At 48.0% G+C, this 24,789-nt stretch overlaps 1 protein-coding gene across 1 annotated transcript in view; it reads right to left on the bottom strand.

Annotated features, from left to right (window-relative positions):
- The window catches only part of ttc7b (tetratricopeptide repeat domain 7B), a 293,340-nt gene that overhangs the window by 107,160 nt on the left and 161,391 nt on the right, over positions 1-24,789 (bottom strand). The window contains exons 16-17 of the mRNA XM_055640228.1: positions 20,261-20,377; positions 17,982-18,079 (exon numbers count right to left, since the gene is read on the bottom strand). Of these exons, the coding sequence (XP_055496203.1) occupies positions 17,982-18,079; positions 20,261-20,377 (215 nt within the window). The remainder of the gene's footprint in view (positions 1-17,981; positions 18,080-20,260; positions 20,378-24,789) is intronic.

The raw sequence follows: 24,789 nt of genomic DNA on the forward strand, positions 1-24,789 counted from the left end.
ATCCAGAGAACCTGCCTCCACCGCCCTCTGAGGCAGAGAATCCAGACACTCACCACTCTCTGTGAGAAAAAGTGTTTCCTCATCTCCGTTCTAAATGGCTTACTCCTTATTCTTAAACTGTGGCCCCTGGTTCTGGACTCCCCCAACATCGGGAACATGTTTCCTGCCTCTAGTGTGTCCAAGCCCTTAACAATCTTATATGTCTCAGTGAGATCCCCTCTCATCCTTCTAAACTCCAGAGTGGACAAGCCCAGCTGCTCCATTCTCTCAGCATATGACAGTCCTGCCATCCCGGGAATTAACCTTGGAAACCTACGCTGCACTCCCTCAATAGCAAAAATGTCCTTCCTCAAATTAGGGGACCAAAACTGCACACAATACTCCAGGTGTGGTCTCACTAGGGCTATGTACAACTAGGGCTCTGTCCAACTGCAGAAGGACCTCTTAGCTCATATATTCGATTCCTCTTGTTATAAAGGCCAACATGCCATTCGCTTTCTTCACTGCCTGCTGTACCTGCATGCTTACTTTGGGATGGCACAGTACTTACTCTACAGCGTCAGACTCCACAGTACATTACAGTCCTTGTGCCTTAAATGCGACCTCTCTGCTTCCATGGCTGCTCTGTAATATACACTGAAGCTGTGGTCCACCTCGCAGGAATGCACATTATTCTTTGGTTGGGACATCATTTAGTCTTTCCAATTTAGCTGAATTTGCTTGGAGTAAGTAACCTTTAATAGCTCACTGACAAAACATTATTTAAACTAAAGTTACAGGCTAGACACAACATGCTGGAGTGAGTGAGCGGGTCAGGCTGCATCTGTGGAGAACATGGGTAGGTGACGTTTAGGGTCGGGACCCTTCTTCAAACTGAAGAAAAACTACTGGAGGAGAGACAAATCACGGCCGGCAATAGATGACCCGACTCCACCTCTCTGTGATTCCTCCTGCTCTCCAACTATGTTTTAACCCACAAGCCTCACAGCACCAGAGACCCGGGTTCGATCCCGACTAGGGGTGGTGTGTGCGTTCTCCTCGTGACCGCGTATATTTTGTCTGCGGGAGCTCCAGCTTCCTCCCCCAGTCCAAAGACGTACAAGCTTGTAGGTTAATTGGCTTCAGTAAAAATTGTCCCTAATGTGCAGGATAGAACAAGTGTATGGGGTGATCGCTGGTCGGCGCGCACTCGGTGGGCCGAAGGGTCTGTTTCCGCGCTGTTACTAAACTAAACCTTCACTGGAGGTGATCTGCTGCCGGCCATGATTTGTCCCGCCTCTTCTCGCTTTCATTTGTTTCCCCGTTTCTGCCCTACAATCAGCCTAAATCAGGGTCCCGTCTAGGGTTGCCAACTGTCCCGTATTAGCTGGGACATCCCGTATGTTGGGCTAAATTGGTCTGTCCTGTACGGGACCACCCTTGTCCCGTATTTGACCGCTACTACTCGTGTCGAGGGGACTGTCGGGTCTGAGCGCCGCGTCCGGCCCCGCCTCACCCGTCCTGACGTAGTGCAGCCCGTGGAGTGCAGCAGCAGCAGCAGCTCCTCGCCCGTGGACCCGTCGGTCGGCAGCCCGGCCAGCTGTCCGACCATCGGACCTTCGCTTACCGTCGACACCACCACCACCCTTCCTTCGCATGTCCGATCATCGGTTCATGAGTTGGATGGGGGCGCTGGACTTGATCATATTGTAGGTAGATAAAAATGCTGGAGAAACTCAGCGGGTGAGGCAGCATCTGTGGAGCGAAGGAAATAAGCGACGTTTCGGGTCGAGACCCTTCTTTAGACTGATTAATAGAAACATGGAAAATAGGTGCAGGAGGAGGCCATTCGGCCCTTCGATCCAGCACCACCATATATTGTGATCATGGCTGATCGTCCCCAATCAATAACCCATGTCTGCCCTCTCCCCATATCCCCTGACTCCACTAGCCCCTAGAGCAGCAAACATATGTTTACTTTGCCAGACATAGTACACAACCACGCTGCCGGGCATGAACTTGAGCGAGTTAGTTTGAAGGTACAGGGGCATAAATTAGGCTTTGCCATTAATTAAACAAGCACGTTTTTCCAAAAACGTCTAAACACGTGAGGTTCTTCCTGCATTTTGTTAAAAAAACTTGTGAATGGAACTGCAGACGGCTGCAGGCTCAGTAATTGAGGGTAACGAGGGATGAATGGGCCGCCATTCATTGCTTCTGAACCGGGAGGAGATTTATTGATAATTCCTCAATACGTCAGCCCCAGTCAAGGTTGACTTTCAGCTGAAGCCTTTGATTTAATCGCAGTGAAAATAACCCGGTGAACCCCGCAAGTGCACTGGTTGCACAGGATTTATTTTGGGCCAATTTTTCATGTAAACGCTGCCGACATTGGCTCTCTATTTTATTTGTATTTTTTTTTTGTAAATATTTGTATTAGAAGCATGTATACAAATAGTAATAAGCAACAATTTAATTACAGATTTCTTACATAGCTTCAATTTTTCAAATAAAGATAAAGAGAGAAAAATTTTTTAAACGAATAAAGAAAAAGCAGAGAAAAAAGAAAAATACAGAGAGAAACTATAATTAACCCAATAACTAGAGATTTTGTGTTAAACCAAAAAGAATTCAATAAATGGAGACTATATAACAAAAAAAATTAAATTACAAATAACAAGATGTGTGGAGACAGACTCTTTTCCAGGAGATCCATTACACTAATTCTATGTGATTCACCCATCCACTCCCACAACTCTAAGACAATTTACAGAGGGCCAATTAACCGACAAAAAACGCACGTCTTTGTGATGTGGGAGCTGAAGCACCCGGAGGAAACCCACGCGGGTCACGGGGAGAATGTACAGCGCTGTTTCACCATCCGTCCCTTTTTGCAGTGGAAAAATTTGGTGTATTAAACAGATCAGGAAACATCTCACGTTTTTCGGGAATTCTTCAGACTGATTGTAATGAGGTGGGGGGTGGGGAGGAGAAAGATGGAGGAGAGGTGCGTGGGGGAGAGGACAATTACAATCTCTCTGAAGAAGGGTCACGATTCGAAATATCGCATTGTCTATAAATATCCTCCAGAGATGTTGCCAAGTGAGTAATCTGGCACTCTTTTTTAGTCCAGTGTCTGCAAGTACTACTATTTTATTGCTGGAAGAAGAGGTGGCTGGGGTGGCATGCCAACTACTTGAATGAGAGTTTATGAAGAATAGTTAATTGGAGTATTCACATACAGAATTTGCCTTGGTCTCCGCCCCGCAAGTTAACATGACCACCCTTCTTGAGACTGATAGGCACAACAGAGGATGTACTTCCTGCGGCATTTGAGGAAGCACAATCTGCCACAGGCACTGATGGTCCTATTGACTACGTAACGTACAGTGACAGTTAGGAATAACACATAAACCATTAAACATTAATAATAAAACATTATCGATTAAACATGTGAATTGAATAAAATACCAGAGTAAAAGGAGGCTACAGATGTTTGGTTATTGAGTTGAGCTATTACTCGTGGAAAAAAGATGTTTTTATGGCTGGCTGTGGCAGCTTTGACAGTCCGGAGTCGCCTTCCAGAGGGAAGTGATTCAAAGAGTTTGTGGCCAGGGTGAGAGGGGTCAGAGATGATCTTGCCCGCTCGCTTCCTGGCCCTTGCAGTGTACAGTTCATCAATGGAGGGAAGGTTGAAACCAATAACCTTCTCAGCTGATCGGACGATTCGCTGCAGCCTCCAGGTGTCGTGCTTGGCGGCTGAGCCAAACCAGACCATGATGGAAAAGGTGAGGACAGACTCTCCGATGGCCATATAGAATTGGACCATCATTGCCTGTGGCAGATTGTGCTTCCTCAGCTGCCGCAGGAAGTACATCCTCTGTTGTGCCTATCAGTCTCAAGAAGGGTCCCAACCCGAAACGTCACCTCTCCATGTTCTCCAAAGATGTTGCCTGAACTGCTGAGTTACTCCAGAACTTTGTTTCTTTTTTTATCTACATTTTATCTACAAATCTGTTGACTTGTCCCTATCCATACACTTCTAATGAAGCCCCCCCATCTGATGTGCCAACACCTTGCTTTACATTCTTGACCTAATCCTATTTTTTTTGTTCTCTCTGTTTTCCAGTAAACATTAACCCTCCGCTTGTAGTTCAAGTTTCACTTAATGCTTTCAAAGGACATTGGCTAGTTTTTTATCGCCCATCCTTAATGCCTCTTGTTGGATCAGAGGGCAATTAAGAATCAAGACACTGTAGGCCTGAGTCATAGGGAGAGTTTGGGCAGACTAGGACTTTATTCCTTGAAGTGCAGGAGGATGAGGGGTGATCTTATGGAGGTGTATAAAATCATGAGGGGAATAGATCGGGTAGATGCACATGTAACCATGCAAAGGATTAGGCACAATTAGAAATAAGAGACTGCAGAGTCTTTTACCCAGAGTAGGAGAATCAAGAACCAGAGGACAGAGGTTTAAGGTGATGGTGGGAAGATTTAATAGGAACTTGAGGGGTAACTTTTTACACAAAGGGTGGTGGGTGTATGGAACAAACTGCTGGAGAAGACCGCTGAGGCAGGGACTTATGCAGGGGGGGGGGGGTCCAGAACCAGGGGACACAGTTTGAGATTTAGGGGTAGGCCATTTAGGACTGAGACGAGGAAAAACCTTTTCACCCAGAGAGTTGTGAATGTGTGGAATTCTCTGCCACAGAAGGCAGTGGAGGCCAATTCGCTGGATGTTTTCTAGAGAGTTAGATACAGCTCTCGGGGCTAACGGAATCAAGGGATATGGGGAGAAAGCAGGAACGGGGTACTGATTTGGGATGATCAGCCATGATCATATTGAATGGCGCTGCTGGCTCGAATGGCCTACTCCTGCACCTATTTTCTATGTTTCTGTCAAACATTTAAGAGACATTCGGACAGGTACATGGATAGGATAGGTTTAGAGGACATGAGCCAAGCACGGGAGGGTGGGCTGGTGTAGTTGTGGCATGTTGGTTAGGATGGGCAAGTTGGGCTGAAGGGCCTGTTTGCACTGTATGTCTCTATAACTGCTTCACAGTCAGTCCAGAGCTATAAAAGTCTAAATGGACAAACTTTCCCACGGCCACGTTGGTAAACCATAGGAACTCCAAGGCACTCCAAGGAATAGGTGCAGGAGGAGGCCATTCGGCCCTTCGAGCCAGCACCGCCATTTATTGTGATCATGGCTGATCATCCCCAATCAATAACCCGTGCCTGCCTTCTCCCAATATCCCTTGATTCCACTTGCCCCTGGAGCTCTATCTAACTCTCTCTTAAATCCATCCAGTGATTAGCTATCCTCCAATCCACAGGAACTGATCCTGAATCTATTGAACATTGGAAAGTGATAACCAATGTGTCCACTATTTCCAGAGCCACCTCCCTGAGGACCCTGGGATGCAGACCATCAGGCCCAGGGGATTTATCATCCTTCAGTCCCATTAGCCTACCCAATACTATTTCTCGCCCAATGAAAATTTCTTTCAGTTCCTCGACCCCCTTAGATCCTCTGTCCTCCAGTACATCTGGGAGATTGGTTGTGTCTTCCTTAGTGTCAGGCTTCGGAACTCGCTATCAAAATATGGATGGGACCGGGGGACAGGGGGGACACAATTTTTTGGCGGCTCAATCCAGCGCTAAATGCAACTCAACTGCCTGTCTCGCCGGGTCAACCTACAAGCCCTGCCTGGACAGACAGGATACCAGCGCTGCTTCTCCGCGCTGGCCATATTTCCTGCAAGCCCAGGCAGGTTAACCTGGCGGGACAGGCAGAGTTGAGCTGGGTTTAGCGCTGCTTCTCTGCGCTGGCTGTGGGCCTGGGGGTACCACGCCCGTCTGACTCCCGACCTCTTTGGCCACCCGTGGGGGGTGGCACTCGGGTGGGGACGGGACAGCGCCGGAGACCCGGCCGGGATCGGTCCTGGCTGTGGATGAGGCGCAGGTCTCCCTCCTCCAATCACCGCACTCTATCCTCAGTCCCACCCCCCCCCACTCCTCCCTCCTCCAATCATCGCGCTGAATCATCATGTCCCGCCCCCATTGCCTGCTGACCGACGTCTCTCTCGTCCAATCGGTGCCCTTGATCAGCAGTCCCACTCCACTGTCTCGCGGAAAGCGGAGATTTCACCGGGTTTTAAAATCCGGATGACAAAAACTTGGGGGGGACTGTCCCCCCACCTATCAAAACATGGGGGGCGACGTGTCCACTCTGGCCCCCCCCACCCCGGGTTTTCCGCCCCTGCTTAGTGAAGACAGATCCAAAGTACCTGTTCAACTCTTCTGCCATTTCCTTGTTCCCCATAATAATTTCACCCGTGTCTACCTTCAAGGGACCCACATTTGACTTTGCTATTCTTTTTCCCTTAACATATCTAAAGAAGCTTTTACTGTCCTTCTTTATATTCCTGGCCAGCTTCCCCTCGTACTTCATCTTTTCAGCCCCAATTGCCCGTTTTGTTTCCTTCTGGGAAGAATTTTAAGAATAACGAGGTAAGCCATTTAGAACGGAGACAAGAAAACACTTTTTCTCACAGAGAGTGGTGAGTCTGTGGAATTCTCCGCCTCAGAGGGCGGTGGAGGCAGGTTCTCTGGATGCTTTCAAGAGAGAGCTAGATAGGGCTCTTAAAAATAACGGAGTCAGGGGATATGGGGAGAAGGCAGGAACGGGGTACTGATTGGGGATGATCAGCCATGTTCACATTGAATGGCGGTGCTGGCTCGAAAGGCCGAATGGCCTACTCCTGCACCTATTATCTATTGTCTATTGAAACCAGATGGGGTTTTTACAACAATGGTATTTTTTGTGATCACCATTACTAATAAGCTTTTATTTCCAATTTATTTAATGAGCTGATTTTATGTTATATTTTATATTCCGCCCCCCTCCCCCTCTGCCAATTTCCCGTTCCCACATTAGAACGCAGACCGCTCTGTAAATACAGAGACCAATGGCAGAACCACGTCACTAAATTAAAAGCATTGGAGAAAAATCTGAGCTCGGCAAATTTGACATTCTACCAGACGTTATGCAATAAAAAGAAAATGAACAACTTGCATTAACAGTTAAGAAGAACAATAAGTTATGAGAGATTGATAATATTCTGTGGCTTAGTAAGTTTACTGTGCAGAACAGATAGTTTTGTGATGTATCTGAGGCATCATATTTAACTGACAAAAAATGACTCCCTGTAGACTAGCCTGCTTGGCGAGATTAATTCTTCAGCCGATAGAACGGTGAACTGCGCTATTGATCGAGATCTTAGAGCGATAGAATTATGAGTCATGCAAAATAAACAGACTTGAGATTTGGATGGGTAACGGAGAGGCAAAGAGCAAAGCGTTTGCGTGCGGACGAACCGATAGTGGAACACCAGCCTCTGAGCACGAGGGAGGGGTGTGGGGGAGAGGGGGGGGGGGGGTAGGACAAGCTGTACCCCAACACAAAACTGGGGTAGATGGGACTTTGTTGGCGGGTGTGGGTGAGTTGGGCTGAAGGGCCTGTTTCCACACTGTATTACTTCATGACTCTATGACACGACGGACAAGAGGAGCTGTTTTAATGGACTTGGGGCATATCTCGTGCATTCAGAACAAGTGGCAGTGGCGAGGATGAGGCGGGAGAGCGAGGGTGGGTGGTGGGGGACCAGGGGGCGTGGGCGGGGGTGAGGGGGAACCAGCGACAGCCCCGACTTGTAGCACTAGACCATGCCATTGCTGATGCAGACTCTGCGTTCACAATCGGAGGTGGCGAGTGACGTGAATAAGTGGGGCCGAGCTCTTACTCACAAACTGAAGGAAGGAGGGGAATAAAACCAGGATAGTAAGCGCCTGGATGTTTGCCTTCAAGCAGTAAAACAAACCAGGAATTAGCGCCGCATCACAACCGCTTGGAAGCATTGAAAGGTACAGCCTGGAAACAGGCCCTTCAGCCCGCCAAGTCCACGCCGACCATCGGGCACCCGTTCACACTGGGTCTACGTTACCCCACTTCCACATCCGCTCCCTACATACTTAGAAGGATGAGAGGGGATCTTATTGAAACATAAAAGCTTATTAAGGGTTTGGACACGCTGGAGGCAGGAAACATGTTCCCGATGTTGGGGGAGTTGAGAACCAGGGGCCACAGTTTAAGAATAAGGGGTAAGCCATTTAGAACAGAGACTTTTTCTCACAGAGAGTTGTGAGTCTGTGGAATTCTCTGCCTCAGAGGGCGGTGAAGGCCGGTTCTCGGGATACTTTCAAGAGAGAGCTAGATAGGGCTCTTAAAGATAGAGGAGTCAGGGGATATGGGAAGAAGTCAGGAACGGGGTACTGATTGGGGATGATCAGCCATCATCACATTGAATGGCGGTGCTGGTTCGAAGGGTCGAATGGCCTACTCCTATTGTCTACATCCATGTTCCTACCTAACAGCTGCCTTTTAAATGCCACTATTGTATCTGCCTCCACCACTATCCCTGGAAATGCATCCCAGGCACCCCATGTATGAAGTGTATAAAAACTTGCCTCTAGCATCTCCTTTATACCTTGACCCTCTCATCTTAAAGTTATGCTTTCTAGTCTTTAACATTTTCACCTTCGGAAAAGGGTTCTGACTGTCAATCGCTTCTGTGCCACTGGTCATTGTATTTATTCCTGTCGGTCACCCCTCAGTCGAATTATTGTTCCAAGTGGTCACAGGAGCGGAAGGCAACTTCATCTCCATTACACAGCTACATCTCTTCACCAGATAAAAGCTGTCCCGGGTCTGACCTCCCCAGAGGAGCATGGGTGAAGCTCCACAGACTTGGTACTGGAGTTGGGTGTTTCAATGCCGGCATGTGGAGATGGGGGCTCCGCCAGAGCCCAGCCTGTGAATGCGGAGCAGAACAACAGACAGCCAACCATGTCATCTCTGGGTGCCCGCTCTACCACCCACCAAATGGAGCTCAGGGCCTGGCAGACATTGACGCCAACAGAGACAACAACCTGGCTGCTCACCACCCGGCATGAGATCCAACTATTCCTTTGGTTTATGTTTCATTCACAAGAAGAAGAAGACCCTCAGTCTCAAGAGAAAACAATAGACAATAGACAATAGGTGCAGGAATAGGCTATTCAGCCCTTCGAGCCAACACCACCATTCAATGTGATCATGGCTGATCATCCCCAGTCAGTACCCCGTTCCTGCCTTCTCTCCATATCCCCTGACTCCGCTATCTTTAAGAGCCCTATCTAGCTCTCTCTTGAAAGTATCCAGAGAACAATCCAAGCTAAGTCCAACCTTGTAAGGAACATCCTCTAATTCAGGCATCTTTCAGGCAGACCTCTTCAAGGCCTTTACATCGTTCCTGAAATAGGGTGACCAGAACGGCACGCAATAGTCCAAGTGCAGCCTCACCCAAGTCTTACAGCGAGAGAAAGATAGCCACAACATGCTGGTAGTCAAAAATGATGGAGAAACTCAGCGGGTGAGGTAGCATCTATGGAGCGAAGGAATAGGTGAAGGGTCTCGACTCGAAATGTCACCTATTCCTTCGCTCCATAGATGCTGCCTCACCCGCTGAGCTGCTCCAGCATTTTTGTCTACCTTCGATTTTTCCAGCATCTGCAGTTCTTTCTTAAACACAAAATGCTGGAGTAACTCAGCGGGTCAGGCAGCATCGCTAAAGAGAAGGAATAGATGACATAGAAACATAGAAAATAGGTGCAGGAGGAGGCCATTCGGCCCTTCGAGCCAGCACCGCCATTCATTGTGATCATGGCTGATCGTCCCCAATCAATAACCCGTGCCTGCCTTCTCCCCATATCCCTTGATTCCACTAGCCCCGAGAGCTCTATCTAACTCTCTCTTAAATCCATCCAGTGACTTGGCCTCCACTGCCCTCTGTGGCAGGGAATTCCACAAATTCACAACTCTCTGGGACTTTTCGGATCGGACTGAAGAAAGGTGCCGACCGTAAACGTCACCTATTCCCTTTTTTTCCAGAGATGCTGCCTGACCCGCTGAGTTACTCCAGCATTTTATGTGTCTGTCAAAATCTTGTCGAGCTGTATGATTTAGAACTGGGTTAAAATAAAAGTGCAGCAAAATCGTAAATAAGTGGCGTCTGTGGAAAGCATTTAACGCACTATGGTGTGAAGGTGGAAGGGTGGGTAACAGGTTGGGTGCTGCAGTGGTAGAAATACTTGAGGTGACGACAGCTGGTAAAGCTGACTGCCCGCACCTTACATTTCCATCACAGCTATTCATCTTGCCAAGCAGCAACTAATTTCCTCCTCGTTTCAATATTTTAAAATTAATATCCAAAGCTAATTTTAAATTTCCTATCACGCACATCGAGACTTTCATCCTGACTTGTTTGCAAGTTAATCTTGCAGAATCCTGGAGAGATGCCAATTGCAAAGATGATGGATGAACAAAGCTTAAGACTGGCTGAAGGGCAATTTTCAATTTTCGGCGACCTGCTTGCGACTATGACTATGACAGGTGCCGGCAGTCGCCGAAAAAAATCGCGTAAGTGGGACAGGCCCGTTAGGTATAATATTGTCACATTTTCCAAGGGACAGTAAAAAGCTTCCCAAACAAATCAGATCATGTCATACATATACAGGGCGGCACAGCGGGTCGAGCCACTGCCACACAGCGCCAGACCCCGGTTCGATCGTCATCCCCAGTTGCTGTCTGTGTGGAGTTTGCACGTTCTCCCTGTGACCGCGTGGGGTTTCTTCCGGGTGCTCCAGCGATGACTCTTTGGGCGACCACTCACGACCGTACAGGCGTCACGCATCAACATGTCGTGGGGTGACGCCTGTAGTCGTGAGTAATCGCGGCGAAACTTTCGGCGACCTGCTGCCACTGTGCCGGGTGCAGCCAAATCGCCCCCAAAAAATTGCGTAAATGGGACAAAGCTCTTTTGACTTCAGCTATCCCAGGGTAATCGGTGCCTCTACAGATGGACCTCCAGACTGACTCGGGCAGTCCGAAGGCCAACAATCTCTGCCTCACACCTCACGTGGAAATCTTATAGAGGTGCATAAAATCATGAGAGGAATAGATCGGGTAGATGCACAGAGTCTCTTGCCCAGAGTAGGGGAATCGATGACCAGAGGACAGAGGTTTCAGCTGAAGGGAAAAGATTTAATAGGAGTCTGAGGGGTAACTTTTTCACACAAAAGGTGGTGGGTGTATGGAACAAGCTGCCAGAGGAGGTAGGTGAGGCTGGGCCTATCCCAACGTTTGAAACATTTATACAAGTACATAGATAGGACAGGTTTGGAGGGATATGGATCGCGCATATAGCAGCCAAACATGTTGATCCTACAGGGTTGGATGGGTGCCATGTTGTAAGGTGAACACAAAGGACATTCAAAGGGATAGACACTTTTTAATTGCAGTTTTACTCAATTAAGTTTGGCATGGGCATGGTTGGGCTGAGGGTCTGCTTCTGTGCTACATGACTCCATGACTGAGCAATCCCTATTTTGTCTGAAGAAGGGTCTCGACCCGAAATGTTGCCTATTTCCTTCGCTCCATAGATGCTGTCTCACCCACTGAGTTTCTCCAGCATTTTTGTCTACCTTCGATTTTTTTTTCAATGACTTGCATCAATTTTTCTCAATTTCTATACGAACAAAAGAATGAATTCTAAATGCATCACTAACAGTGCAGAAGAAGCGCTGAAGCCACCTGCTTAACCTGGAGGTCACGCTTTTATTTGTCAGTGTGGACCCGGTTGCCTGCTGTAATAGGGTCATAGATGTGACCCAGCGCGGAAACAGGCCCTTCGGCCCAACTTGCCCATGTCTACACTACACTCATCAACGCCAGTCCCACCTGGTTGTGTTTGGCCCTCTAAACCTTTCCCATCCACGTATGTACCTAAATGCCTATTAAATGCTGCTTTTGTACCTGCCTCAACTGCCTTGAGGGCGGCACGGTGGCGCAGCGGTAGAGTTGCTGCCTCACAGCGCCAAAGACACAGGTTCGATCCCCGACTACGGGTGCCGACTATACGGAGTTTGTACGTTCTCCCCGTGACCTGTGTGGGTTTTTCCGAGATCTTCGGTTTCCACCCACACTCCAAGGACGTACAGGTTTGTAGGTTAATTGGCTTGGTATTAATGTAAATTGTCCCTAGTGGGTGTGGGATAGTGTTAATGTGTGGGGATCGCTGGTCTGTGCGGACTCGGTGGGCCAAAGAGTCAGTTTCCGCCCTGTATCTCTGGACAAGATTAGACTAGACTAAACGAACCTCCTCTGGAAGCTCATTCCATACACCCACCACTCTTCTGAGTGAGAAGGTTGCCCCTCGGGATCCTATTAAATGTGTCCGCTCTCACCTTAAACCTCTGCTTCTTGACTCCATGACTCTGGGTAAAAGACTCTGCAGTCTTTTATTTCTATTTGTGCCTCTGCTATTTGCAGAATCATTTGCATAGTTGCATGTAAACAAACACTTGCCGCAGCAAGTTAAAAACGATAGCATATCCAACCTTAATTACAGCGCACGTCTGAGAACTCCCACAAAGCAACCCACTGGAAACGACAAGTATTGAAAAAAATAAAAATAAAATAAATCTACATTTGCTGGAAATCTGAAGAAGAAAATAGAAAATGTAGGAATCACTCAGCAGGTCAGGCAGCACCTGCGGAAAGAGAAACAGTGTTAACGCAAACTCCTGGTTCTCTCTCCACAGACGCTGCCCGAACTGCGGAATATTTCCAACAGTTTCTAGTTATATTGCATTGGAAACAACCTTTGTCCCTGAATCATCTTGATCCTTAGAACATAGAACAGTACGGGGGTCCACAATATCCCTGCTGAACGTGCCAAGATAGACTAATCTCATCTGCCTGTACTTGATCCATATCCCTCCACTCCCTGCATATCTATGTCCGATCTAAATGCCTCTGAAACACCAGTTATATCCGCCTCCACCACCACCACCACCACTGGCAGTGTGTTCCAGGCACCCACGACGCTCTGCGTAAAAAGAAACTTGCCCAGAACATCTCCCTCATATTGCCCCTCTCACCTTTAACCTCTGCCCTCTAGCCTTTGACATGTCCATCGTGGGGAAAGGGTTCCGACTGTCCACCCTATCTGTGCCTCACATAATTTTATATACACTTCTATCAGGTCTCCCCTCAACCTCTGACGTTCCAGAGAAAACAATCCAAGTTGCTCCAGCCTCTCGGATTGTTTTCTCCATGTTCTCTTTACACCGACTGCATGTAATTACAAATGAGTACGTACAGAATGCAGAGAGATGTGGGTGTGCAGGCACATAGTTCCCTCAAAGTGATGTTTCAGATAGAAAGGGTGGTAGCCTAGTTAGTTTAGTTTAGAGATACAGAATCGGCCTCCACCGCCCTCTGAGGAAGCCAGTGGAGGCACTGTGAAGAATAGCCACTGGGGAAAAGGGAACAGTGAAGAAAAGATAACTGTCCTGCAGCATGTCTGGGGGACATGGATAGGGGATGTTTCATGTTGGGACCCTTCTTCAGAAACCCACCTAATGTTTTCACACAAAGGGTAGTGGGTGTATGGAGCGAGCTGCCGGAGGAGGTAGTTGAGGCAGGTTCTATCGTAATGTTTAAGAAACATTCAGACAGGTACATGGATAGGACGGGTTTAGAGGGAAATGGACCAAACGCGGGCATGTGGGACGAGTGTAGATGGAACATGTTGGCAGGTGTGGGCAAGTTGGGCCGAAGGGCCTGTTACCACGTTGTATGACCCGAAACGTCACCTCTCGAAGTCTTCCACACATGGTGTCTGACCCACTGAGTTACTCCAGCACTTTGAGTCATATTTGTTGACAGAATTCAGTGGCTCTCCGCTGATTCTTGCAGTCTCTTCTGACTGAGAATCCCAACACCTGCCATCAGATGAGGGGTAACGTTTCGGGTCGAGATGCTTCTTCATTCTGAAGAAGGGACTCCACCCGAAACGTCACCTATGCTTTCTCTCCAAACATGCTGCCTGACCCACTGAGTTCCTCCAGCATTTTGTGTGCACCTTCGGAGTAAACCAGCATCTGCAGTTCCTTCCTGCACATCAGATGGGAGGTTGCTTGTCCACTTATGTCAGTCAGCAGGTGGGGTCAAGGAAAGAGCGTTCAGGTCGCGGCCCTGTTTCCACCACCACGCACAAGAAGTAACAGGACAGACACCTTTGCTTGCAGATGTCGAGATGTGTGTTCATTCAGCTCTGGCTGAACAACTTCTAATCTTGTGTGTGGACTCGACAAGAAGTCAGCGGACAAGATGCCTTCATCAATGGCAGTCCACCTCGCGATCGGTACATCACTGCTGGGTTTAATTGTTATAAAGACCAATAAACAATGGACAATAGGTGCAGGAGTAGGCCATTCGGCCCTTCGAGCCAGCACCACCATTCAATGTGATCATGGCTGATCATCCCCAATCAGTAACCCCGTTCCTGCCTTCTCCCCATATCCCCTGACTCCGTTGTCTTTAAGAGCCCTATCTAGCTCTCTCTTGAAAGTATCCAGAAAACCGGCCTCCACCGCCCTCTGAGGCAGAGAATTCCCTCAGACTCACAACCCTCTGTGTGAAAAAGTGTTTCCTCGTCACCGTTCTAAATGGCTTACCCCTTATTCTTAAACTGTGGCCCCTGGTTCTGGGTATTGGCTGGGTATACAGCAGCACCCTCAGGTCGTATCTTTCCAACCGCAGATACAATATATTATGCTCACTCACGACAACAGACCCACGGACACAGGCACCTCCGTGGTAACTAGCATCACAATACAACCGCCCATCTCATTGAAGTCCGACTGCAGTCTTCCACCTGTTGGGCATTCGTGGGTCATTATTTTTTCCCAGGTTTTGCTCTGTTGTTGCTTATGTCAGACTCAGGAATTAACAAGCAGGACTGATTTATGCAGGCATTATGCACGCAATGAAATTAAACTCAAATCCATTTGTTGGCACAGTCCTGCCTTTCAAGTAGGTCGATAGCTTGAGGGAAGATAGACACAAAGTGCTGGAGTAACTCAGCTGGCAGCATCTCTGGAGATAAAGGATGGGTGACGGTTCGGGTCGGGACACTTCTTCAGACATAGAAACATAGAGAAATAGCTGCGGGAGTAGGCCATTCGGCCCTCCGAGCCAGCACCGCCATTCAATATGATCATGGCTGATCATCTAAAATCAGTACCCCGGTCCTGGTTTTCCCCCCATATCCCTTGATTCCGTTAGCCCCAAGAGGTAAACCTAATTCTTTCTTAAAAACATCCAGTTAATTGGCCTCCACTACCTTCTGTGGCAGAGAATTCCACAGATTCACAACTCTCTGTGTGAATTTTTTTTTCCTCATCTCAGTCCTAATTGGCCTACCCCTTATTCTTAAACTGTGACCCCTGGTTCTGGACTCCCCCAACATCGGGAACATTTTTCCAGCATTTAGCCTGTCCAATCCTTTTAAGAATTTTATATTTTTCTATAAGATCCCCCCTTTTCCGAAATTCCAATGAATACAAGCCCAGTAGACCCATTCTTTCATCATATGTCAGTCCCGCAATCCCGGGAATTAACCTGGTGAACCTACGCTGCACTCCCTCAATGGCAATAATGTCCTTCTTCCCGACCCGAAACCTCACGTGTCCTTTCTCTCCAGAGATGCTGCCTGATCCGCTGAGTTACTCCAGCATTTTGTGTCTATCTTTGGTGTAAGGCAGCATCTGTAGTTGCTTGCTGCAGGTAGATTGAGAGGATGTCTGAAGCAGTCTCCCACACAGCAGGGCTGACGGTTGGGTTTAGAAATGACAAAGTCTTCTGGCCGGGCAATGAATCACTCTCTGGCTGCCTGGCGTACAGCCAGTTAGAATGAGCCGGTGTGAAACACACTGCATCACCAATCTTCTGGAGGAAGGCACAAAATGCCAGAGTAACTCAGCGGGACAGGCAGCATCTCTTCAGGGAAGGAATGGGCGACGTTTCGGGTCGAGACCCTCCTTCGGAATGGCGCCAGCTGAATGGGCGGCCAATTAACCTACAAACCTGTATGTCTTTGGAGTGTGGGAGGAAACCGGAGATCCCGGAGAAAACCCACGCAAGCAAGTCACAGGGAGAACGTACAATCCCCATACAGACAGCACCCTCGGTCAGGATCGAACCCGGGTCTCTGGCGCTGAAAGCGCTGTAAGGCAGCAACTCTACCGCTGCGCCACTGCTGCCCTTTCACTTAATTAACAGGGTTTAACAGCTGGCACCCAGGTTTGGTCAATCAGTGCGAGATGAAAAGGGGGGGGGCAGAGGAATGCAGTGCCAGGATAAGGTGGCGGGAGGAGGCTCATGTGAAGTACGAAAAATTGGACTCGTGCCGTGTTAGTTTGAGAGATACAGCGTGGAAACAAGCCCTTCAGCCCACCAAGTCCACGCCGACCATCGATCGCCCATTCACATCACCCTCCCTACACACTAGGGGCAACTTACACAGGGCCAATTAACCTACAATCCCCACAGATCTTTGGTGTAGCACCCGGAGGAAACCCACGCAGCCACAGGGGGAACGTGCAAACTCCGCACAGACAGCACCCTTAAGGGCCTGTCCCACTTGGCGATTTTTTCGGCGACTGTCGGCATCATTGACTGACGTATCAGGTCACCGAAAAATACGTGGGGTGATGCGGCGTATGACGCGGTGTGATAACGTATGGCGCGGCGGTGACGCCGGCAATATCGCCAAGTGGGACAGGCCCTTTAGTCTGAATTCTACCAGGGATTCTGAAGCTGTGCGGCAGCAGCTCTACCCAATGCGCCATTTTTAATTGCCGTTTAATTCCATTACAGTTGGCATGGATAAATTGGGCTGAAGGGTCTACTTCCGTGCTATATGACTCGATGACAAAACAATTCCCAAATTTCCAACACTTCTTAAAGGATAAAAGATATATATTTTTAAATGCATCACAATCAGTGCACATGCTACTTGAAGTGCTGAGGCCACCTGTTTAACTTGGAGGTCACACTATGTTGTGGCTTACTGAGGGGAACCTGTGGCCCGTTTATTTGTCAGGGTTGCCTGCTGTAATAGGATCATAGAGTGATACAGCGTGGAAACAGGCCCTTCGGCCCAGCTTGCCCACCCCGGCCAATGTGCCCCATCTACCCTAGTACCACCTGCCTGCGTTTGGCCCATCTCCCTCCAAACCTATCCTATCCATGTACCTGTCTAAATATTCCTTAAAAGTTTTGATAGTACCAGCCTCAACAACCTCCTCCGGCAGCTCGCTCCATGCACCCACCACTTTTTGTGTTAAAAGGTTGCCCCTCAGGTTCCTGTTAAATCTTTCCCATCAAACCTATATCCTCTGGTTCTCGATTCCCCTAATCTGGGCAAGGGACTCTGCGTTTATCCGGTCTATTCCTCTCATGATTGTTTTGCAAGGCTATAAGATCAGCCCTCATCCTCCTGCACTCCAAGGAATAGAGTCCCAGCCTGCTCAACCTGTCACCGCAACCGACTGCAGAGGGGGCAGTAGAGAATGTAGACACATAGAAACATAGAAAATAGGTGCAGGAGTAGCCCATTTGGCCCTTTGAGCCTGCACCGCCATTTAATATGATCATGGCTGATCATCCAACTCAGTATCCTGTACCTGCCTACTCTCCATACCCCCTGATCCCTTTAGCCACAAGGGCCACATCTAACTCCCTCTTAAATATAGCCAATGAACTGGCCTCAACTACTTTCTGTGGCAGACAATTCCATAGATTCAGAGACACAAAATGCTGGAGACACTCAGCGGGTGAAGTCACGACCCAAACATCGCCAATTCCTTCTCTCCATAGATGGTGCCTCACTCGCTGAGTTTCTCCACCATTTTGTGTCTACCTTTGATTTTACCGGCATCTGCAGTTCTTTCTTAATCATCTTGAGCAGTAGAGAAGGTTGGTGTGAACGTTCCTGTGAGTGACCTGCTCGCGTGGCTCAGGCAGAAGGGGGAGCGGAGGTGCTATTTACCTGTCTCGGGATCGCTGAAGTCAGGCAGTGTGATGGTGTTCAGGTTCCGCCTGTCCGCAATGACTCTGTCCAGCAGACTACTCCCTCTCCCGGAGTCACTGAAACACATTTTACAATCAATCTCAACAAAAGATTCAGATTTAGACAATAGACAACAGGTGCAGGAGTAAGTAGGCCATTCGGCCCTTCGATGTGATCATGGCTGATCATCCCCAATCAGTACCCCGTTCCTGCCTTCTCCCCATATCCCCTGACTCTGCTATCCTTAAGAGCCCTATCTAGCTCTCTCTTGAAAGTTTCCAGAGAACCGGCCTCCACCGCCCTCTGAGGCGGAGAATTCCACAGACTCACAACTCTCTGTGTGAAAAAGTGTTTCCTCATCTCCGTTCTAAATGACTTACCCCTTATTCTTAAACTGTGTGGCCCCTGGTTCTGGACTCCCCCAACATCGGGAACATGTTTCCTGCCTCTAGCGTGTCCAAACCTTTAATAATCTTACATGCTTCAATAAGATGAAACATATTTAGAATATATTAAGAATAATTATATTTATTAAGAAGAAGAATGAATAAGATATATTTAGAATATATTTAGAGACATATTAAGAAGAAATATATTTACCAATCACAGAAAAAGTCAACGACACAGCATGCAGCACAGAAGCAAGCCCTTCAGCACACAATGTCCGTGTGCTTAACATGACGCCAAGTTAAGCTAGCATCCTCTGCCTGGTCCAGTAATGTATCTGCCTCCACCACCACCTCTGGCAGTGTTTTCCCAGCACCCACCAGTCTCTGTGTAAAAAACCTGCCCCACTCATCTCCTGTAAACTTTATCCATTTCACATCAAAGCTGTGAACTCTAGTCTTTGGAAACACTGTTCTTGCATTAGTATTTTGTAGAAAGATGGAACTGCGGGTGCTGGTTTACCAAAAAAATAACACAAAGTGCTGGAGTAACTCGGTGGGTCAGGCAGCATCTCTGGAAGACATAGACAGGTGACGTTTCGGGTCGGGACATCAAGAGATCTATTGCCTGCAGCTGTAAGTTAGTGTCTGTAGCCTGTAGCTACCTCCTGTTGCCTGCAACTTCCACCCTCTCACTCACAGCCGATGGTCCATCTTATTGTAAACGACAAACTTAAGGGATTGGACAGGCCGGATGCAGGAAAAATGGGGGCAGTCCAGAACCAGGGGTCACAGTTTAAGAATGAGGGGTAAGTCATTTAGGACTGAGATGAGGAATAACTTTTTCACCCAGAGAGTTGTGAATGTGTGGAATTCACTGGATGTTTTCAAGAGAGAGTTAAGGGCCTGTCCCACTTTCATGACCTAATTCACGACAACATGACATGAGTTACGAATGACTCAGAAAACACTAAACATTAATAATAATAAAACATTAATGATAACAAAACACCATTGAACCCTCTTTATTGATTTTATAGCTTCGATACCGAGGTTGCAATCTTAATCTCGTTGTTCTTGTACAATGACAATAAAGATATATAATAATTATTATTATTCTCTGTGAATCCGCAAGATCAAAGGAATGAGAAAGGAAAACGGTACAGAGAAGATTTACGAGGATGTTGCCAGTACCAGAGGGTGTGAGCTTTAGGCAGAGGTTGAGTTGGCTGGGACTCTATTCCCTGGAGCACAAGAGGATGAGGTGTATAAGAGATGTATATAGAGGTGTATAAGATCATGAGAGGAATAGATCAGGTAGACGCACAGAGTCTCTTGCCCAGAGTAGGGGAATCAAATAGGTTCATGGTGAAGGGGAAAAGATTTAATAGGAATCTGAGGGGTAACTTTTTCACACAAAGGGTGGTGGGTGTATGGAACGGAGGAGGCTGGGACTATCCCAACGTTTAAGAAGCAGTTCGACAGGCACATGGATAGTGTGTGAGAAAGAACTGCAGATGCTGGATAAAATCGAAGGTAGACACAAAATGCTGGAGCAACTCAGCGGGTGAGGCAGCATCTATGGCGAGAAGGAATGGGTGACGTTTCGGGTCTCGACCCATTCCTTCTCTCCATAGATGCTGCCTCACCCGCTGAGTTACTCCAGCATTTTGTGTCGACCAGGCACACGGATAGGACATGTTTGGAGGAATACGGACCAAAAGGCGGGTAGGTGGGACTAGTGTAGATGGGACATTGTTGGCCGGTGTGGGGGCAAGTTGGGCCGAAGGGCCTGTTTCCATGCTGCATCACTCTGTGACTCTAGGAGGTGTTTGCTCGGAGGTGAGAGCGGGGCCGGCAGTGTTTCTGTACCTGGGGTTGGTGAGCTTGTAGCATGATTTCCAAATCTGCAGCATGTGTTTGCAGGTGACCAAGGCTTCGTCAGGGCCCCTGCACACCGATTCCAGCTTCACTTTGGTGAACAGCAATCTAGCAAGAAAGAAGACGGCATGAATTTCCAGAGAGTTTTACAAAACACAGAGAATCTTAGTTTAGTGAATGTGGATTACTGATATGTCCGAGACACTACATTATGAAAAGATTTGGCTTGTTTTGGCTGAAAAAGCAAACCAATTTTTCAAAACATGGTCTCCTTTCACTGAATTTCTGCGACAACAGAATGGTTGAACACAACTTTAAAACCGATGCTAGGGATGGCTGAGCAGGGGGGGGGGGGGGGGGGAAGGATAGTAGTGGGGCATATCTCCATCTTCTTTTTCCTAATTTCTCTTCTTTCCTCTCGCACCTTTTTGGTAGTTTAGGAATCTTTTCTTTTCTTTTTTTGTCATTTTTCTTCTTTTTCTTCATTCTGTCCTTTTTTCTCTTTTTTTTTTGTTTCAAGTATTAATGTTTAAAATGAAACTGTACGGAAATTGTATAACTGTCGTGTCGATTGCTTTATTCTTGTGCAATTGCTTCTAATAAAATAAATTTAAAAACACACAAAAAAACGACTGAAATAAATTAATAATCAAAAACCCCCCAAAAAACATCTTAGTTTAGTTCAACTGATAGTTTAGTTCATAGACACGGCGCAGAAACAGGCCCATCTTTGGGAAGCGGGAGGAGTCCTGGAGCACCCGGAGGAAACCCACGTGGGCACAGAAGGCGTACGTGCAAACTCCACACGCAGGCAGCACCCGAGGTCAGAAGTACACTGGGTGTCGCCATCAGCAGTGGCTGCCTCGCCAACAGTCAGTCTGTCCTTTCTTCTTTTTTGTTATTTTTAGTATGCGTTGAAAGTATGTTTTAGTGTTCCTTGGTTTGTTTTATGTGGGGGTGCGTTGGAGGAAACTTTTTATTCTAATTTCTTACCTCGACGGAGATAGGATTTTTTTCCGTATCGTGTCTCCGTCCCCACTGCGGCCTAACATCGTGGAGTTGGCGGCCTTTTCTGGAGACTGACGGGCACTCCAAGCCGCGGGAGCCTGTGGGAATTTTAACATCGCGGAGCTTGCGATCTCTTTGCCGGCGATCGATGCTCCAAGCACGGGGGCCTGTGGGACTTTAACATCGTGAAGCCCGTGTTCTCTGGTAAGAGGAGGCCGACTCGGGAGCTCCGTGCCAAGTTCCAATCGCCCCGACGCGGGAGTTTCGATCACCCTGACGGCGGATGGTTTTTGATTGTCGGCTGCGGGGGTTTGATCGTCCCGACTGCGGATGTTTTGACTGCCCCGACCGCGGGAGAACAAAGAGGAAGAATGTGGGAATGTGGAATCCACTGTGATGGATGATTCTGTTAACGTTTATGTGGTTGTGTGTCTTGTTGCTTTTCACTTAATATGGCTGTATGGTAACTCAAATTTCACTGTACCTTAATTGGTACATGTGACAATATCATAATCATAATTAGCCAAGTATATTTTGCAACATACGAGGAATTTCATTTGCCATACAGACATACCATTAAAAAGCAACAAAACACACAAAGTACATTTTAACATAAACATCCACCACAGTGACTCCTCCACATTCCTCACTGTGATGGAAGGAGAAAAAAAGTTCAATCTCTTCCCTTCTTTGTTCTCCCGCGGTCGAGGGCCTCGAGCATTCCGTTGTCGGGGCGATCTTGGCTCCTGTAGCCGGCTGCCGGGCCCTCAACATCAGGGAGATCAAGCTCCTGCATTGTGGGGGAATCTCAGCTCCCCCTGCGCCGGGCGATCTGACCCCGGGTCGGGGCTGGTCGAACCTTCTGCGTCATTTGGAGCTTCCCGACTTCGGTCTCTACCCGAGACTGCGAGCTCCTCGATGGTGAAATCCGCAGGCCACGGTTGGAGCGTCGATCCCAGGCAAGGGATCACAGGCTCCGATGGCAAGTCCACGTCCCCGCGGTGGGGCTCAAAGTCAGTCCCAAGCAAGGCCTCCAGCTCCACGATGTTAGGCCGCAGAGCGACCGGAGATACGACCAGGAAAACAATCTCAAGGTAAGAGATTGAAAAAAAGTTTCCCCCGACCTCCTCCCCCACATAAAACAAACCAGAGAACATTAACACAAACTTTAAAAACACACTAAAAATAACAAAACAAAAAGACAAACAGACAGACTGACGTTGAACTTTGACCTTGAACCTTGTGAGGCAGTAACTCTACCAGCTGCGCCACTGTGCCCCCAGGGTGCAGCAGTTAACACAGCAGCAGGCTAATCTAACTTATTTTCAGGAAATATAAATGAGGGACAGCCCAAAGTTTCTGTGGCATCAGTTGCTGTGGTGATTGTCGTTCCTGAGTCAGAAGGTTAAAAGTTGAACGCACACCACAGGCGACATTCCGCGGACTTTTGGAATGTCTGTTATTTGCAACCGGCTCCAGAAGATTTCTCATCTTTCATTCCTCTCTTCACAATGCAAAGTAACGGAGATTCAAGACAAGATACAATGCAGCAGTGTATACAGAGTGAAGCCAAATAAAATAACAACAACAGCATTGTCAGCGCTTTACTTCAGGGCCGAGAAGAATCAGCCCAAAACATGAAGCCAAATGAAGAACTACACAAGTAGAACACTGTGCAGGAAAGAACTGTAGATGCTGGTTTAATTCGAAGATAGACACAAAATGCTGGTGTAACTCAGCGGGACAGGCAGCATCTCTGGAGAGAAGGGATGGGTGACGTTTCGGTTGGAAGGGTCTCGACCGGAAACATCACCCATTTCTCCTCTCCAGGGATGCTGCCCGTCCCGCTGAGTAACTCCAACATTTTGTGTCTATCTTAGAAGTAGAACACTGTTTCATTGCCCAGGGCAGCACGGTGGCGCAGCGGTAGAGTTGCTGCCTCACAGCGCCAGAGGCCCAGGTTCTATCTTAACTGTGGGTGCTGTCTGTACGGAGTGTGCATGTTCTCCCTGTGGTCGTGTGGCTTTTCATCTGGCTTCTCTGGTTTCCTTCCGCATCTCAAAGACACGAAGGTTTGTAGGTTAATTGGCCGTCTCTGTAAAATTGTCCCCGAGTACGTAGGAAGTGAATGCGAAATTGGGATAACACGGAACTATTGCGAATGGGCCATCGATGGTTGGCGTGCACTCGTGGGATGAAGGACCTGTTTCCATGCTGTATCTACCAATCAATTCAATCAATAGCGGTTAGACACAACATGCTGGAGTAACTCAGCGGGACAGGCAGCATCAATGGAGAGAAGGAATGGGTGCGTTTCAGGGTCGAGACCATTCAGACAATTGCAGTGATAAAAAAACATAGATAAATAGGTGCTGGAGTAGGCCATTCGGCCCTTTGAGCCAGCACCGCCGTTCAATATGATCATGGCTGTTGTTTAAGAAATAACTGCAGATGCTGGAAAAATCGAAGGTAGACAAAAATACTGGAGAAACTCAGCGGGTGAGGCAGCATCTATGGAGCGAAGGAATAGGTGACGTTTCGGGTCGAGACCCGAAACGTCACCTATTCCTTCGCTCCATAGATGCTGCCTCACCCGCTGAGTTTCTCCAGCATTTTTGTCTACCTACAATATGATCATGGCTGATCATCTAAAATCCGTACCCCATTCCTGCTTTTCCCTCGTATCCCTTGATTCTGTTATCCCGATGAGCTAAATCTAACTCTCTCTCGAAAACATCCAGTGAATTGGCCTCCACTGCCTTCTGTGGCGGAGAATTTGACAGATTCACAACTCTCTGGGTGAAAAAGCTTTCCTCATCCCAGTCCAAAACGGCCGACCCCATGTGTTATGCTAGACGTGGGCAGGTGGGACTAGGTTAGATGGGGCATCTCGGTGGGCACGAGCCAGTTGGGCCGAGGGGCCTGTTTCAACGCCGTATGACTTTATGACTCTGTCTAGTCACAGCTGAAGTGGCAACGACACTTCAAACAGCTGGCGGTTGTAACAGCAGAGAGGGATGAGCTGCAATTGTTGAGTCAACATCCTGCAGCAGCGTTAACATTAGGTGAGATTCTTCCTGGAGGTGATGGAGCTCCCAGCATGGGTCTGATGTAAAGTATGGGGCGGTGAGGGTGAAGGCAGGGGAAAGCCTCAGCCTGTGAGGTTAACATGCATTTAATGCGGTGGTAAGCCCTGTCTTCGATTCACTCTCGCGGTGACAAGTTAATTATGCGCGGCTGCAGTATTTTAAGTAACTATAATTACACGAGTTAAAACTTGGGGGAAAAAAAAGATCTTTGAGATTAGCAGCCGAGTTTTTGCAGGTTGGCGCGCCACAGTGTAGTTGTGGCAGAGCTGCTGCCTCACTGCGCCACAGACCCAGGTTCGATCCTGACCACGGGTGCTGCCTCTACTGTGTTTGTACCTTCTCCCTGTGACTGCGTGGGTTTTCTCCAGGTGCTCTGGTTTGCTCCCACCCTCGAAAGATGAACAGGTTTTTGAGGTTAATTGG

This window comes from Leucoraja erinacea, chromosome 9, assembly GCF_028641065.1.
Source record: "Leucoraja erinacea ecotype New England chromosome 9, Leri_hhj_1, whole genome shotgun sequence".
In the NCBI taxonomy this organism is placed as follows: Eukaryota; Metazoa; Chordata; class Chondrichthyes; order Rajiformes; family Rajidae; genus Leucoraja; species Leucoraja erinaceus.